General features: G+C 55.7%; 1 protein-coding gene across 9 annotated transcripts in view; it reads right to left on the bottom strand.

Moving 5' to 3' along the window:
• Positions 1-10,398, bottom strand: part of GPRC5C (G protein-coupled receptor class C group 5 member C) — an 18,576-nt gene extending 8,178 nt beyond the window's left edge. Inside the window, exons 1-4 of one of the 9 annotated variants that reach the window (XM_034640627.1) lie at positions 8,936-10,205; positions 3,706-3,769; positions 1,738-2,814; positions 28-35 (exon numbers count right to left, since the gene is read on the bottom strand). In XM_034640627.1, coding sequence (XP_034496518.1) covers positions 28-35; positions 1,738-2,782 — 1,053 coding nt within the window. In that variant the 5' untranslated portion in view covers positions 2,783-2,814; positions 3,706-3,769; positions 8,936-10,205. The other 8 variants (XM_034640630.1, XM_034640631.1, XM_034640628.1 and 5 more) reach the window with 8 other exon arrangements.
• Positions 10,399-18,048: the final 7,650 nt, after the last annotated feature.

Raw genomic sequence — 18,048 nt, 5'->3', positions numbered from 1 at the left:
CAGCTCCAAGGGACCACAGCTACCCAGGGCTGGCTTCCTAAGTGCTGGGCCCACTCGATTGATTTTTCCATTTAGAAAAAAAATAAAAGAAAAAAACCCTCCCAGCCCCAGAAATGTTTGCCTTGAGAGGACAAAGGCTGAGCATTACGTGGGCCTCATGGCCAGGCACAGGGTGAGAGCAGACATGGGTGCACAAGCCCCGCCCCCACTCAATTGGTCCCACTGTGTGTGTGGACCAGGGGCCACTTCGGTGGGCAGATCAGAGATCGAGTGCCAGACAGGACAAGGGTCACTCCTTTTCCCCAAACAGAGATGATGGGGATCTCAGTTTGTAGAGAAGAGGCAGGGAGTTCTGCTTCCAGAACTTCCCCTGTCTCTGACTCAGCCCTCTGGCAGAGACCCCCGAGCTGGCGACGGACAGTCAAGCAGTTGAAGTCTTAAGCCCCCAAACATCCTGATCAGCCCAGGCTGGGGCTGGGGACAGGAGGTCTGTCCTGCTCATTCTGTCCTGTCAGATGAAACGGCTGTAGGCAGCTGGCTAAGGACAGCACGCCCAGGACACATCGGGAAAGGCACCGCACGGGGCACACAGTACGTGCTCAATAAATGCTAGCAGTCCTCACAGTTAACAAATGCCAGAGAAACACTCTTCCCTTCGGAAGCCGGGAGGTCACCTGGCCAAGTGTCCCAGAGAATCTTCTCCCCTCACCGCCTTACCCCGGCCCCGGCCCCCCGCCCGCCTGCCTCTCAAGCTGTTCCCAAGGGCTGGGGGGGGGGGGCTTGGCACAGGCTGCAGAGGCTTCACCCATCCTGCCTCTTCCAATTCCAGGCCGCCCTCAGCCTGACCCCTCCGAGGCTGTTCAGCTGGCCTGTGCCCCTGGTGCTGGGCTCCAACAGGAAAGCCCCATCCCATTAACAACGAGCCCGGACAGGAGCTTGGGGACAAGCCAGCTGGAGAGTGGGTGCTGCCGAGATCAGGATGCGGCATAGTGCTTTTATCAAAAAGAACAAAATCGGGGCACCTGGGTGGCTGAGTTAGTTAAGTATCCAACTAACTCTTGATTTTGGCTCAGGTCATGATCTCAGGGTCATGAGATCGAGCCCTGTGTGGGGCTCCGTTGTCAGCAGGGAGTCTGCTTCTCTCTCCCTCCCTCTCCCTCTGCCCCTCCCCTAGCTTGCGTGGGGGGGAAGGGGGGGCTCTGGCACACTCTCTCTAAAATACATAAATAAATCTTAAAAAAAAAAAGAGCAAAATCTTAACTGAGAAGACTTTTAAAGGAAATGAAGGCTATGAATATCTACGTGACAGAAAAACAAGTCCGGGAAGGGCAGTTGTAATCATAGTGAAAGGACAGGAGTACCTAATACTTCTAGAGTAATCTCTCCAAGTGCCAGGCACGTGCATTAACTTAATCTTCACAAGAACCCTATTTAACAGGAACCATTATCATCCCCATTTTGCAGATGAGGAAACAGAGGCACGTGGAGGTGAAACAGAAGTCAGAGGGGGCCCAGAACAGGAAAGAACAGGGTAGAACTGGGGAGACAGCCGGGGCGGGGGGTGGGAATTGTATCTGTAGTGTTTGAAATTTTTACAGTGAAAATACATTCAGGAACTACAGGAGTATTAAAAAAACAACAACAAAACCTTAAGAAATGGAATTCAGGGACTTGAAGGGAGAAAACTAGCGATAATTCGAGAACCTTCCATCCTGCTCAGGAGACCAGCCCCCCCTCCCCCCATGGAAAACGCCTTGTTCTCCACAAACATGCTCTGGCCCTTCTGCTCCTTCAGGATGGTCTCGTAGCCGACGCCGCGGGTGGGGTACATGTCCCCCTGGTAGCTCTGCTCTGGGCTGGCCTTGGTCACCTGGGAGACCTCCGGGATGACATAGAAGAGGACAAAGGCCCAGGCGTTGGCGGCGAGCGCGATGGCCAGCGTGGGGTCATCCCAGGTGGGGCTGTTGCGCTGCCTGTTGCCGTACGTGTACATGACAATCCACACCACCCATATGGCGACGGAGGTGGCCGTGGTGAGCAGCACGAAGGCCCCGTGCTTCCGCCAGCGCTTGAAGCGGCCACACAGGGCCGGCCAGGCCCCCAAGAAGGCGCACAGCAGCAGCAGCATGACGTAGATGAGCGCCATGACGAAGTCCATGTTGGCGATGGCGCAGGGGGAGGCCGCGGCCCAGGCGGCGCTGGCGCTGCCATTGCCCGGCGGGCCACCGTGGCCACCGCCCCGGACCAGCGTAATGATCAGCCACTCGGTGTTGATGACCACCTCCACGAGGGTCAGCAGCAGAGCCACAGTGAAGACCACCCAGCCCCGCGGCCCGTGGTTCTTCCGGGCCAGAAAGTTGAGGGCGAAGACGTGTGCCACCAGGCATGAGAAGCAGATGGCGAACAGGACTCCGAAGAGGAAGCGCCGGGAGGCACAGGTGGAGAAGTCAGGCTTCACGACGCAGGCAAAGACAAGGCAGAAGAGGCCCAGGGTCCCCAGCAGGAAGAACACCTGGGTCCCCAGGAGGCTCCGCTTCTTGGTGTCCTGCACGAAGGGCAGGCTGGCCACGAGGATGATGGTGAGGACAAAAGTGGTGACAACTCCCGCCCCAGCCACTGCCTCCAAGATGATACCCCAAGCCCCAGAACGGTCACATAGGTTGTAGTAGAGGGGGTTGAGGTCCGGGCTACAGCCAGGCGGCACGTGGTTCTGGGCCTGGGCCCCGGCGAAAAGGAAGAGAGGCAGCCCCAGGCACGTCAGCAAGGCTTTGGGGATGGCCATCCTGGCTCCTAGGCCAGGCTCCAGCTGGGTCCCTAGAGACAGAGATAAAGGCAAGATCAGTCCTCCAAGGCCAGACTCTGACACACAAGTCACTTGCCGTCCCCTGTCCTGAACCAGGGAAGGCAGCGCAAGCAGATCACGAGACTGTCCCCACGGGCTTCAGAATCCTTCTTGACACAGCACTCCTAGGAGGCCTATCGACTGACCAGAGAGGCAAATGAGAGGAAGCCCATTGGCCATCTCTGTTCCTAGTCATGGAAAAGGAGACACCTGTCACTGAATTTTCAGGTTTCCCCCTCCCCCCACCATAACCAGCATCTGAGTGTTCCCTGAGCTCTTGCAGTTTGGGCTGAGGGTGACAGGGTTTGAGAGCAAGTCAAAACCAAGCCTATCGCCCATTTAGTGTTTTCTCTCTGCGCTGAGACTCTGCCCATGATGCCCACGTTCATGGCCAACCCGCCACGCACTCATTCACACAACGCACTCATTCACACAACACGTACCTCACAAGCACCTGAAAGGCATGACCTGAAGCCAGAAACAAACAAAGAGACAGACCGTGCTCCTGGATTCCTCCCTACACTACACCTCCCTTTCCCGCCCTTCATTTGCCCACTTTTCGCCCACTTTTCACGCCAGCTCTCGTCTTCAGAATCCAAACTTCTTTGTCTAGCTCCGGTTGCTGGAGTCAAGGATAAAATAATTTCTCAGCCAGGGAGTTAATGACTTCATGCAAAAATCCTCCTATGAGGCATTAACATTTTAAAAGCAAGAATGGGGAAGGGCAATGCAAAGCCAAGGACCTCATCTGTCATGGAAGACGTTAAGGCATTGTAGCTAGAGGGCCAAAAAGAGATCTTTCCTTCACACCAGGAAGGTACCCTCGTACTATGTGCTTCTCATCTGACCAGTCCCCGCTTTACCAAGTTCAGCAGATCAGCAGCAAAGAAAACGGAACCCCTGCTCTCAACACCAGCGGGACGATCCCTGTGTGAAGTGAGGAGAAGAATGTGGCAGGTTAAGAGACATGAAATATCCCATCTGTGAAAGACTTTAAATTTACTTGGAGAACAGAGTCTCAGTGTTCTAAACAGCCAAGTTCAAAAATAGTTCAAGTTCAGGGGCGCCTGGGTGGCACAGCGGTTAAGCGTCTGCCTTCGGCTCAGGGCGTGATCCCGGCGTTATGGGATCGAGCCCCACATCGGGCTCCTCTATTGTGAGCCTGCTTCTTCCTCTCCCACTCTCCCTGTTCCCTCTCTCGCTGGCTGTCTCTATCTCTGTCAAATAAAAAAATAAAATCTTTAAAAAAAAAATAGTTCAAGTTCAAGTACCCTGCCTCTTCCTCTCTCACTTGTTGGGTCCCTGAACTCTCCAGAAAAATACTGCAAAATACAGATATGCACATTAAATCACCCTTATGTTCAAGTACCCTGATTNTAGTTCAAGTTCAAGTACCCTGCCTCTTCCTCTCTCACTTGTTGGGTCCCCGAACTCTCCAGAAAAATACTGCAAAATACAGATATGCACATTAAATCACCCTTATGTTCAAGTACCCTGATTCTTCCTCTCTCACTTGTTGGGTCCCTGGAACTCTCCAGAAAGATGGCAACCAAGCTTTCCAGGATGATAGTGACCACTAGTGGCTTGTAGGGGAATGGCACGATCCAACTCTTTCCATCTTCACTCTTCCTCCTTTGGGGGTGGTGATGCACACACAGCCTACCCCCTTAGGTTTTCACCATTCCTAGTCACCTAATTTCTAACAGGCGAACAAAAGTCCTAAATCTCAGTCAATAGAAACTGTCTCTCTGTAATTGATAAGGGAAAATAAAACTCGTCAATTAAGTGAAACCGACATAATAAAGATCATCAGTTTTCCAAGTCCTTTAGAACATATCCTACGGGCTCAAGGTGCCCCTTGAAAATCCTGCAGGTATCTCAAGCTTCTCAGCTACTTCATTTTTCCTTTTTTTTCCTTTTTTAAGATTTTATTTATTTGACAGAGAGCGAGCACAAGCAGGCAGAGTTGCTGGCAAAGGGAGGGGGAGAAGTAGGCTCCCTGCAGAGCAGAGAGCCGGATGCGGGTTTAGATCCCAGGACCCTGGCATCATGATCTGAGCCCAAAGCAAGACACCTAGCCCACTGAGTCATCCAGGCGCCCACGGGTACTTCAGTTTTCAGTTAAGCTTGCTTTTCCCCCAAATACTACCTATCATTAACTCTTAATAAACTAACATCTTTATCGTTTTCCTAAATAACTCCATGGTCAGAGCTCAGTTTCTCTTGACTTCTAATGCAAAAGCACGTTTCCCCTGCATCAAGATTTAAATAAGCTTTCGCAGGGGACTTTGGGCAATCGTAAATCCATAAAGCGTACTGTATTTACAAGTGCTGGAAAGAAAGAAGACTGGAGGATTGATGAGTAAAGGAGGAACACCGAACAACTCCGGGGAGGGAGGTAATTTGCAGATTATTTCATTCAACCCCATCTTGGGTGTTTGGGGCTCATAGCAAAGCAGCCAGAATTTGTGGTAAAGTTGGAGATGTCTAAGTGACCCCTGAGAAAGGCCACCCCGATTTAAACCCTAGGTATCTGCACATCTTCCAGCACTTCACCCCCTCCCCACTCCGGGTCTCAGTTTAAAAACAGGCAATTATTCCGAATCAGAAAATATTTACTGTGCATTGGGGGCGGGGGGCAAAGCCCAGTCGTTCTGAGCTCTGGGAAATACAAAGATGAACAAATATAGTTCCTGACTTGATGGGCGTTTTATTTTTTTTCTTCCCAAGACTTGGTTTTTAAAATCCAGCAGAAGAGATAAGGTAGGACTGTGAGAAATCACTAAGGGCCACACTACAGAATTTGCCTCTGGGGGAGGGAAAGGTCTTCCAAGAACACAGAGGAGGAACTCTTCCAGCTGCGGGGTCAGGAAAGACAGAGGGAGAAGAGCTTTCAACAGCATTTTATTGGGTATTTTATCACCTTCAAGCATGAACTAGAACTAGGTTTGTAAGGGGAGGCCACAGACTAGAAATGCTACAGGGAGATTGCTACAAGGTGGTTGGGGTATCATTCTAAGAGCAATGGGGAGCCACTGAAGCTGTGTTTTGCACAAACGTGGTTTGCTTTAAGATCCAAATCTGGCAAAAAGCACAGGCAATCGATCTATTGAGGACACATTCACCCGTTTAAAGATCGAGGCCAAAGGTAGAGCCATAATGGCTAGATCTGAGAGATCCTTTCCCAAATAAAATCTAAGGACTGGTTGGAGGTGCGGGAAAGGATACCAAAGCTCACGCCACAAGTTCAAATCTGGTAACAGCCATGTCATGACAAAAAAAAAACAAGCCAAGGTCCCATTTAGCTCTGCAACTCTTCTGGCGGGCACCACTTCTTGACCCATCTTCCTCTTAGAAGTACACGCCTTCACCCTGCCAGATCCAGCAACCTCACAGCTCTCTGCCCCATCAATGTGGGCAACTCCCAAGCAAGGAAAGAGGAACCTTTGCCTGCTGTTCCTCCTGCCCCCCCAGGTAACACACCGCTCAGCTGCCCTGAAACTTACCAGCCCCAGAAGAAACAAACCATTCCCACCCGGACACCATCCATTTCTCTGTTCCCCCGGAAAATGCAAGGGCGAGTATGGAGACAGGAATACACCTACTCAGGCCTAAGGCAGTGATCCGTGGAGGCCAGCAGATTTAGAGACGGAAGCTCACAAGAGTTCAGCCGGTCAACCCATGCCACTTTTTAAATGGTGCTGAAGGGGAAAAGCACTGCAAAGAGATAGACCCAGCTCTCCCTAACAAACTCCCCCTCCTGTGGGTCCCTAAAGCCCGCACTTCCTGGCTGTCTTCTGAGCCTCGAGGGCTCTTCTGCGCCTGTGTCTCCCCTACCAGGCTGGGAGTGTGTGAGCCTAGTGAATCTCAGCATCCCTGCAAACATCTAGCACAGCGCCTTGAACAGAGGAGGCATTTTAAAAGCGTTCGCTGAACAGACTCGGTGCCTGCTTCTCCCCTGCCTTCCCCAGTCTGGAGCCACATCGTCTGCCTCAAGGTTCTCAGTGGGCCCAAGGAGGGGAGTGAGGGGGGGACCTCCTCCAGCCCCATGAACTTCTCCTACACCACCAGTGCAGCACCGCCCAGTCTCAGATTATTTCCTGCACAAAGGGGCCCTTTTGCTTCACCTCCCTGGAATCAGTCATACAAATATTTTTAATCACCTCTGAAATCAGCCTCTCCCCAGCTCAGCCACTCTGCCCCCAGCTCTGGTCTGAGTCAGCCCAATCCAGTTCCAGAATCCCCCTCCTCCCAGTTTCCCTCTGCAGGGGGAGCAGAGAGGCCTCAGCAGTGGGGTGGGTTCAGAGGCCCAGCTGACTGACTCCACCAGAGGCAGTCAGGCCCTCTCACCTTTCCAGAACAACCCCCTCCTCACCCCCCACCATTCACACCAGAACCTGAGAACCCCTAGGGCATAGAGACCATCCTGAAGAGAGCACCAGGGGCTTCACAGTACTGCCCTGGTCTGGATCTCCCAGGCTCAAGGATAGAGTAAGATAGAGACACACAGCCCGTGGTTACATTTAAGGGTGCCATGACCCCTGACAGCCCCCTCTCAAAGGCACCTAGGCTCACCCAGGGATACCACAGAGCGTTCTCCTTTCCTCATCGGCCAGCACTCAGCAGCCTATCAGGAGAGATGGATGGTCCCACCAACAGCCCTCCCACCTCCTCCCCCTCTCCCCCATCCTACCCGCCCTTGCTGGAGTCCTGGACTTAGACGCTATCATCTTACTCCAGTCCAGGGGGCTCTGGCAACCAAACTCACCAATAAGAGGCATCCCAGAAGCCCTGTCAGGAGGTACCTCAGTACCCAGGCTCAGAAGGAAGGTGCTTCTGGGAACCTCAGCCTAGACCTCTGCATCAAGTAGGCATTTGGGCCAAAATTTCCTGAGCATTCTGAAACGTGTAAGTCTTCAATCCAAGGGTCTGCTCTGGAATGCCACTCTGGAATGCGCCCTACACCCCCCCACACACACACACAAGACACAAGGTGGGGACCTCCAAGAACACAAAACCCTATTTTGACACATTCTGGTCCCTGTGCTTTAGGATCAAGATCATGGAGCTTTTAAATGATCGACTTTTCCGAGCTGTAAAACTGCGGGCTTGAGATTGGAGGAGCGCTACCCAACCCCTGCGGCTGCAAAGCACCCCCCCCCCCCCCNCCCCCGAAAAGCCCTGCGGGGTAGGGGGAGAGAGTGGAGCAGGGATCTAGAAGCCAAGATGCCAGAAGTAGGGGCTCTTTGATGGTCTGATTCCGAACTTCCTACAAAAGATTCTGAGAATTTCCCTCCTCTCTCCTGGGGTCTACACCGGCGCTCCCCTGGCCTTGGGAACAGAATGACCAGGGACCCAGCCTGTCTCCCGCATTCCCTCTGGCCACAGAAACCTGTTCTCCCCATCCCGGGGCACCGGAAAGGAGGCCGGCCCACCAGTCGCTGCTGACCGTGGACTCACGCAGAGAAGCAGCCGGAGTGGAGGGGCACCGACTGTGGAGTTGGGGAGAGCGACGGGCTTCCCCCATCCCCGGTCCCCAGCCCGCGCCGGTTTGGAAAAGTTTCTGCGACCGTGCGGAGTTGGCGCGGCGTCCTCCGCCCGCCGGTCCTCCACCCTCGGGCTTCTGCCCTCGTCCACGGCCCGCCGGCCCGACCCGACTCTTCCGGGCGGCGGAGGGGAGGGCGGAGCGGGAAGGCAGCAGCCCTTACCTGGGACGCGCCGCCCGCCCCACTCGGCGCGGCGTTTGGGGCCACCTCCAGCCCCAAGGGGAGAGCGGGCGGGGTGAGAGGGGCTCGGCGGAGGGCGCGGAGCCAGGCGTTGCCCGGGCCTGGGGTGGCGGGGCCCGGGCGGGGGTTCGGGGCGCAGGGCCTGCCTCTCCCGGGAACCTGGGCTGGGCCGGCCGCGCTCGGTCGCTCCTTCTGGCGCTGGCCTCTCCCCGCACTCGGCTCCTTTCTCTGGGCGAGGGTGGGCCGGCGCCTGCATCACCGTGACATCACCTCCATTCAGGCGCTTATCGGGCTTCCAGTGCTCCAGGTATGTGCAATCCGTTTGCACAGCAACAAAGCCCGCCAGGCCCTCCCCCCGCCGACTCACCTCCAGGCTCGGGCAAGGCGCACTTTCCGGCCGGGGAGGGAGCTCGGAGTTTCTGGCGGAGCTGGCCTGAGTGTTGTTGCTGTTTACTGCCACGCCCCCGCAAGCGGGCGCGCGCACTCACGCGCACTCACTTTCAGAATTTGGCTTTCCCTCCGGAAAAGCGGTTTGGGGTGCAGCCCCAGCACGCGTCGCCGGCGGGCTCCCCCGCGCCGCATGTCCCAGCGCGCACACACGAACACGCGCGGGGGCCACCTTAGTGTGTCTCACCTAGCTTTCGTCACCTTCGTCCTGGCTCTCCCGTGAGGGACCCACGCCGGACACAGTTCGCTGCTCTGGGCTAGAGAGAGGCGCACACTCAGACACAGTCCGTCTTTGTCACGCCTTCTGCGCCCCCTCCGCTCCCCGAGCTTGCACACGTGGACACACCACACACCGACTGTCCGCCTCTAACACGCGCAGCCTTTCCTGGGCACCTGGGTCACCAAACGTGCATGGGGGGGGGGCAACGCGAGCGCCCCCAGCGCCGTGGGCCGGGCCCGGATCCACTCGGGACCGTGAACAAACGTCGCCCTGGGCCTGACTCCCCCGCGCCTGGATTTCCTGCGACCGCCCCAGACACGGTCCAGCTCTTGAGAGCGCGCTCCCCTCCCCGCGTCCCCGTTCCCTGTTCCGACTTGTCCTAATTAGCCTTCACGGTCATGTTCCCGGGGGTACAGTGTTTAACCCGGCCCCCGCGGACCCTGCGCTGCGGGACGCCATCGGCCCTGACTCCCGAGTCCAGCCCTCCCGCCGCCCGCGGACTTTTCCACGAGTTCGGGTGCCCTCCGCCCCACTCCGCGCCCCACCCCCACTCCCTGCCCGGGGGTGGATCAGCCGTTGCCACTCTTTCCCCTCCGGCCCCAGGAATCAGCAGAAAGGGAACCGCAGAACTGGAGAAGCGAATCCAGTCTGGGACGTCCCCGGCCCAGTAAACAAGAGGAGATTTTTCCGGCCGCCTTCCCCTGGGGCTGCGGGCTCCGCGGGAGGTGGTCTGCGCGGTCCGGGGGCGCCCAGCCGGGCCTAGTTAGCACGCACGGGAGGCCCGGAGGGGCCGCGGCACACCGGGAAGGGAGAGGTTGTTGAGCCTGGCCGGGGCCCAGGGGACGCGGAGGGAGGGCAGGGCGCCGGGTCTCCGGGGTGCTGGTTCTCGTGACGCCGAGTTGCCTGGGGGATCGCCAGCAGCGCGCGGTCGGAGCCAGCCGGTGGCGCGGCGGGCAGCGGGGCGTGTTTGCACAGCCCGGAGCGCCCGCGAAGGGGGGGGGCGGGGGGAGGGGAGGCAGCTGGTCCCGGGCTCGGGGGTGGCAAGATTGGGGGGAGGGCGCGAGGAAAGGGGAGGGGTACCTCCGGGGCTGTTTGTGTGCCTCAATCTACGACAGGCAGGAGTCAAACTCACTGAATCACCGGGAGCTGCCGGAGCGATAAACCTCAGGCCGGCCCGATAAACCTCAGGCCGGCCCCTCCCCTCGCGCAAGGGCTTTTCGGACTCCTGGAGGGAATGTTTGCTTAGCGGCTGGGACTGGCGGTGGGGCCCTGGGTTTTCTAGAACCTGCCTCCCTCCCTGTGACTTGCCCTCGCTTGCAAGTCTGGGAAGTGCGGTGATCACCGAATTGTTTCCGCTCCTTTTAAATATTACGAGGAAGAGGGCGTTTCTGGTGCAAAGTTGTGCGTTACTCTCCATCTCCCTCCCCTAACTCTGCCCCCGCCCCCAAGTCTCCCGGACCCTCCTGTGAGGGTGTGCAGGCAGGTGCCAGGCGCTGGGAAGGCAAGCCCTAAGTGAGCCTGTAAGTCCCACTGGCCTCTGACTGTAGCTTTCATTAACAAGGCAAGTATTGTCGGAATCAGTTCGCTGGGAGGGTTGCTCCTTAGCATATGTGAAAAGCCAGTTCTGAGAGCCGGGATAGGTGTGGGGAAGGTGGGCTGGGAGCAGACCAGTTGTGGATCCAGCCCATCTCAGTTTGCTCTCAAGCTTCTGGAACTCATTCAGGTACAGAGGGCTCTCCCAAGAGGCAAGTTCTCCCCCATCAGTCCCTGCCCAGGCAGGGGTAAGGTTGGGATATGGGGTGCCTGAACGCCCACTGGGAGTGGGCGGAAGAGGCCTGCCAGCCCTGAGCGGTAGGCACCACTGGAAATGTAGGGCAGCTTTCTGAGAAAGGTTTGCTGGGTCCCTTCTCACCCCGTCTCACTCTGGAACAGGATCTGCCTTCAAAACAAAGCAAGGCCCACAGGGCAGATGACCCAGCCCTCTCAGCCTCCAGGATCCCTGGTCCCCTCTGCTTTAGTCCCTTGGGCAGGGCCTGGCTGGCCGTGGGGTGGTGGGCCTGGAGGTCCAGATCTTGAGAGCCCCACCCCACTCCAGCCCCTGTGAGCCCCACCGTGGGGGTGGGGGGTGCTTCTGGACACAGGTGGCCTTCGTTGGCTAGAAGGGAAGTTCTGTGAGACGTGTGCTGTTTTCCAAGACTCCAGGTACCGGGTCGTCTGTGCCCCTAAATGCCATTCACCAAGTTTAATGACCCGTAGGCATATAAGCCTTTATGAACTCCCGTTTTCACCAAAAAATAAGACTTTGTGAGGTCATCCCATATGGATACTGCCCACCCACTGTTCAGAGAGATCCTGGATTGATGGATTGTGGGGGAGTGTCTGGCTCCCTCCCTCCCCTTATATATGGTGCTTGCTGGGCCATGGAAACTCCTTTCATCCGTCCCAATCCTCCTTCAATGAGCTGCAAGAGGCTAAGGGACTGGACGGACAAGGCCCAGGGGTCAGAAGCAGCTCTGCCACCTGCCGGCTGTGACCTGGGCAGATCAGTGCATCTCCCTGGGCCCTACTTTCCTCTCCTGTAAAATGGGCATGATAACCCCACCGTTACATCTCGCTGTAACATCCAGATGAATCCGAGTCTCGGATGTTCCTCACACTGGCCTGCCCCTCACAGGTGCGGAAGGGTCAGCCTCTTCCTTCCTGGTGCATCCCCTCTAATCTCTCTAACCTTCTTTCAATTCTGTTTTACGGTTATCAGAATAGCCTTATCATGCCATGCTCCCGGGCCTTCGCCTCTGCTGTTCCTTCATCCTCCAACATCCTCTACGTCCCACCCCCCTCCCTTTCCCTGACCAAAATTTTTACAAAATCAGCCCTGCCTCCAAGCTCAGCCCCAATGGCCCTCTGTGAAGCTTTCCTCACCTTCCCCGGAAAGAACCGTGGGAGTTGCTTTACCCACAGCTTTTTATGCATTTGTTTATTTATCATTACGCCAGTGTATCTTCATCAGGCCTGTCAACTGTTGTCTCCCCAGTTAGACTGTGCCCTTCCCCAGAGGGGGACATGTCTCACTCATCTTGTGGTCCCTGGCATCTGGCACAGAGCCGGTCACGTGGTAGCTCCACTGTTCTACGGTCAGGACAGTAGCGGTAAGAGTAGCCATCCAGCCCCTGGAAAGTAGTTTGCCGCCGACCTTCCTCTTGCACCTCGGGCCTTGCAAGCCGGATGCACGTGCCCTGCCCTGCCCAAGCAGACAAGCCCCAGGGCCTTTTGGAGAAGTCCACCGCCCTGGGGCCAGCAATGCCCTATGTGCTGTAGAGGAACTTGACCACCTGGCTTGGGGCATAAGGGGTGAGGAGGCTAGAGGTCAGTTTTGCTCCCTAGAGGGAGTTCCTTTTGCATGGGCAGCAGGAGTCCAGGTTGCAGTTTCAGCAGGCCGAATCCCTCTCGGGAGCCATTTCCTTCTCTGGGGAGGGGGAGGCCTGCCCCCCCACCCCTACCAGGGTTGAGTGCCTTTGGTCTTGTGGCCTGGCCCCAGCGAAGGAAGCGAGAACAGTCCCCCTCTGAGCCGAGGGTGGGGGTTCTTGCTCCCTGACAGGTAGGTGCCTGGAATCCTGTGCCAGGCGGCTGGGTGCCCCATCACTGGCTGGTAAACAGATTTTGCATTTGACTTTTCCTTGCTCCCTGGCTCTCTATTAACTGGTTACTGCCCAGCCTACGGAGTCTGGCTAAGGCTCCTTTTCTCTTAGGTTTATAGGACTGATGCTTGGACTGGTAGATCCCGCCTGGTTTTTTTTTTTTTTTTTTTTAAAGGACCCAGGCCCCAAGGTGGCACCTTAAGAAGCGGGAAGCCAGGGGTCTGGGAGCAGGCAAGTTAAACACTAATTCACCACAACCGGCTGCCCATGGGTGATCCCTCTGGAAATGGAACCGGAAGTGGGCCTTGGGCAGAGCCTGCTGGAATGTCACCTGCTGCCAAGCCCATCCACAGTGGCCACAAATCTGCTTCTCCCTTTGCCCCCGCCCCGTCCATGGCTCAATGGCCACTAACCAAATCCCTGTGGAGGAGAGAACTGGATTTTCCGAGCTGCCCAGGTCTGGAGAGTGTCCATCAACAGACAGTGGATCTAGGAACCAGGGTCAAAGCTGAGGGTCCAAGGAGTCAGGCCGCTCAGCCCACGAACCCTTTCCAAAAACGAAAAAGAAATGCATACACAGTGCTGCATCTTTGGGGGAGGGAGGATCTCACCCCTACCCGAACACATTTCAGGGATCGGGTAGCCTTTAGCTCACTCCAGCAGCTACGTGGCCCCAAACTGATTACCTTGCTTCCGGTCTTCTTCCCACTCCCCAACACCTCCAGGCCCCCTGCACACCCCCGTCCATTGGGGACATTCCCTGACTTCACCCCTGCACTCTGCTGACAGCTTCACCAGCTCCCACTGCCTTGAAGTGAAAGATTAAGCTTGCTCGCTCAGCATTCAAGCCCCCCGCCCCCCCCAACCCGCACTCAGCCCCGGCGGCCAGCCTCATCCCCGCCCCCTTCCCTCACAGGAAATGGCCACTCCAGCCTGAGAGGTCAGCTCCCAGTCTGGCCACTGCACTTGCCTTCCTGTGGCTTTCCTCACGCTGCCCCCACTCTCAGTCTGGGAAGCCCCCTCTGATCTCTCTGATCCAGTCCCCTTTTAAAGTCCTGTGCTCCTCCCAGAATTTTTTGCTGGTGACCCCACCCCACAGCCCTCCTCCTCTGGTCCCCTAGAGCTTCCTTTCTAAGGCGAACTTGCTATGCCTAGCACTGCTCTGCACCGTTAATTATAGCTTACGCATAAATATCTTACCTCTCTAATTGCTGATAGGCGTGGTGGGGGTTGGATTCAGATTTCCTGTCTATCCTTCCTTGCAGCCCCTCGGATAGTGCTTTATACACATAATAAAAAAAAGGCAATAAATATCAGCTGAAGAGTGGATGGGCCAGCCAGAGCTGAGCGAGGCTGCCTTCTTGAAGGGGAAGGGCAGGCTCAGGGTCTAGCCTTGGCCTTGCTGCTGTCGTGAACGCCCTACTCAGATCCCTGGCTCCCTCTGGCTTCCAGAATTCCAGGCCAGGAAGTTCAGAGAAATGCTAGCTGGTCTGATAATCCCAGCCTCATCACAGCTTGCCCCTGGGCAGTGCTGTACAGTTTTCAAGTGTCTTTTGTATATATTCAATCTTTATAACCTTATGAGTTCAAGAAAGCAGACATGATTTCCATTCCGTAGATTTAAAAACTGAGGTTCATAAAGGCCAAGCAACGTGCCCTGGATTCAAACCCATCTGTTCGAACACCGCTGGACTTGCATTTCTCTGCGGGGTGCCCACAAAGTGCTTTTTCTCGTCTTTCCTGTAGCTTTTACTTTTTCTGTCTTATTCGTGTACGTGTCTTATGTCCCCAACCAGGATGTGAGCTCTTTCAGCGAAAGATGTGTACCTGACCCGTCTTGGTTCCCTTGGTGCCTTGCCCATAGTAGGGCCTCAATAAATGTTTGTGAGGGAGGACAGAGGAAGGATCTGGACAGGCCTGCAGGGGAGAAAGACATTGGCAATAGAGCCCCTGGCTTCCAGCTGACCCCCTCCCTTCTCAGCCACCCTCCCTTCTCCCAACAGTCCCTTCACTCTCCGAAGCCAGCCGCCTGCCAGTGCTCTGCTAGACAGCCTGGCCCATGGCAGGGCCACCTGTCTCCCTCTCTAACCCCTTCTTCCTTCTCCAACCCTGTTCCCTGGGTGGCCGCTGGCCCCTACGGTCACTCACGCACTCACGTCCCCTCTGCACGCACCAGCCTGCCCTGCCTTGGGGGCCCGCTCAGCCTTTCACCAGCCCGGCCAGCCACCAACGCAATTCTCTCAACAGCATTCAAAAGACCCAGTTGCTGCCCCCACCCCCTCGCCTGGGATTTGAGGGCACCCTGACTCCCGAACTCAGCCAGGACCCCGAGGTGACGGAGAAAGCCAGGGTGCCACAGGAGAGCCAGATCGGCCGCACTCACCAGAGATGCCGCTCCGGCAGGCGGGGCAGGGCCGGCCAGCTGGCTGCTGGGCGGTGTCCAGTCCCAGCTGTTCCCCCCTCGCGCTGCCTGGGGCTTGACTCTGTCTCCCTTGCCGGAAGCCCAGCTGCGGTGCCGCCGGAGGCTGCCGGGAACCTAGCCGGGCTATTCTGGGAGTGTGCTGGAGCTCCGGGCCGGCCTGGCAGCAGCTGAAATTTCAGCCCCTTTGGTTTCCACGCTGTTCTTCTCCTCCCTTCTGATGATAAGGCAGAGTTCAGTCATTATGCAAAGTTCAGAGGCACTGATGGTGCATTTGAGGGTCTTAATAGCAGCTGTGGTTAAGCTAAAGTGGGACCTGGCCATAAACCACGTACACTTCGGCCCACTGATGCAACGGGCTGCGTTCTCGCTGCCAGTCATTCCAACCAGAGCCGTGCTTCTCTACGTCTCCAGTCTGTCCCCGTACCCACCCTGCCGCATTAACCCGTTCTCAGGCTTTCTGGCACAGTCCCTCCCAGACAGAGCCAGCGGTGGAATTCCTCTGACACCCTGTTTTCTTTCTTCTTCTTTTCCTTCTCCTTCTCCTTCTTTTTAATTGAGACTGCATGACTTGATTCTGCAATGTAAGCAATAAAGTATGAAGACTGAGTTTGGGTGACAGAAGATCAGAGTCATAATCAAACCCAGTGACAACAAAGTTAAGCCCCTGTGATTACCCTGTTTCTGGACAACCTGTATAGAAGGCCCTGGAGATGATGTGGGCGGCTTTATTCTCCTCATATGGGAACTGGAGGCCCAGATGGGAAGAGAGCCCACCCAAGGTCACATGGTGATAGACATAAGGCTTAGGTGTGGCATTTGACCTCCTGTCATGAAACTGTACTTTTAGAACGAGAAGAAGCAGCAGACTTGTCCAGAGAGTGCAAAACTTGCCCATCTGTGAAATGGGGTAATAATCCATGGCCCGTGAGATTGCTGTGAAGATTATGCTAAACCACAGATCCGAGAGCCCTTGGGCCAGAATGCCCATGATTTGGGACTTTCTGTCCCCAGGCTCATCTCCCTCCCCTGCCCGGTCTGTGTAGGGAGAGAGCAACTCACAGACACACTGGTGAGGCTAATTCTTAATCTTTCTCCCACCTCAGCGTCTGGCTTCAGAACCAGTTGCATCGTTCATTTCAAGAGCAGATTTCGGGACCCCTGGATGGCTCAGTGGGTGAGGCCACTGACTCTGGATTTCAGCCCAGGTCATGATCTCATGGTCGTGAGAGCGGGGACTCCCTGCTAGGCGTGAGTCTGCATGGGATGCTGTCTCTCCCTCTCCCTCTGCTCTTCCTTCGCATGCACACTCTCCCTCTCTCTCTCAATAAATAAAAAAATAAATAAAATCTTTAAAAAATAAAAGATTTCTGGGTTCCATTCTAGATGTGGAACCCAAGTCTCTAGCCAAGAAGCCCGAGAGCCTGTTCTACCAGGTGCATGCCCCCCAGGTGCGATCAGTGATGCACACCGACCCTAAGAACCAGGGAGGCAAGGTTAAACCAAGAATTGTTTAAGTCAGCTATGAGGAAAGGAGGGGGAAATGCAGGCAAAATACAGAAGGCATGCAGACTCCGTGAAGGATCAGGTTCCCTGCTTCTCTGGAATGAGGGACTTGGGAGTGTGAGCACAAGGGTGGCGCCAGGGTTAGGGAAGCACAGAGCCGGTCCCAGTGGAAGTGTTCCAGGAAACAAGAGCCTTGCAGGTTTCTCTATTCCTCCCCACACCCACCCTCAGCCCCTCCTGTGTTAAAGGCATGATGAAGGGTCAGGAAGTTGCTTTGAGGCTTTTCCTCCTGTCTTGCCCTCCTGCCCCTTCCCCTAATATTTTCCAGCCCTGTTTAAAGTCATCCTAATGAGGGCATGGTTCCTCAGGGGTCAAGGCTCACTCAGACTCTCTTCTAACAAGCACTCCAGATGATGGTGGTGCTGGTAAAGTGTAAGAGCCACCAAAATACAATTCTACCTTGAATATGTCACTGGAGGGTAGAGTGATGGGCAGGGCTGGGGGCTGAGGGGCTGCTGCTGATGAGGGCGTGTGATCACAGAGCAGTCTGGTTAGATGGACACGCTGCTGGGAATGGGGTCTTGCTGGGGAGACAAGCAGTGAGAGTGCAGGCTGTGGTGTCCCCAGTGGGGGCAGCACTGCAGTGAGAAGCACTGGCCAGTCTGTTGGAAAGTGAGGATCCTGGAGATGGGAAGGGGGCAGAGCTCTAGAAAAAAATGTGAGCCAGTCCCAATGACAAGCCCTCATACACACTTTTCTGGACCTGACCCCTTGTGGGTTTCCTCTTGGAGGTCAGTGGCCGCCATCATTGAATTATTTTCTGCTGGTGTCTGGTCTTCCCTCTTCACATCCAGCCTCCTCTTTCTAGAAATGGTAAGGCTCCAGAGAAAAAGCAAATCAGCTGAAGTGATGTGGGAGCCTTGGCTGCTGGTATGGGGGATTTGGGGTCATGGTGAAGTAGGACAGGGAAGATGATTTTTTCCCCTACCCTTCTAGGTTCTCTGCCGGGAACTCTGTAACAACAGACCCGTCAACAAGAGGAAAACAAACAAGTTTACAGGAGAGAACGTGTATACAGGGGAAATGAGTAGCTCCAAGAGGTGCCTTAGAATTCAGGCCTAAATACTATCTTCAGCTAAGACAAAAGAAAGAAAGGCGTGGGGGAAGGCCAGTAATGGGGAGGTGACCAGGAACAGTAAGGTAAACAAGCGTAAGGTTTGTTATGCAGATTGACGTGGGTGCCTCTGGGT

The sequence above is a fragment of the Ailuropoda melanoleuca genome, chromosome 13 (genome assembly GCF_002007445.2).
Source record: "Ailuropoda melanoleuca isolate Jingjing chromosome 13, ASM200744v2, whole genome shotgun sequence".
In the NCBI taxonomy this organism is placed as follows: Eukaryota; Metazoa; Chordata; class Mammalia; order Carnivora; family Ursidae; genus Ailuropoda; species Ailuropoda melanoleuca.
The sequence above is the reverse complement of the archived record's forward strand: the minus strand, read 5'-3'. Positions and strand labels throughout refer to the sequence as shown.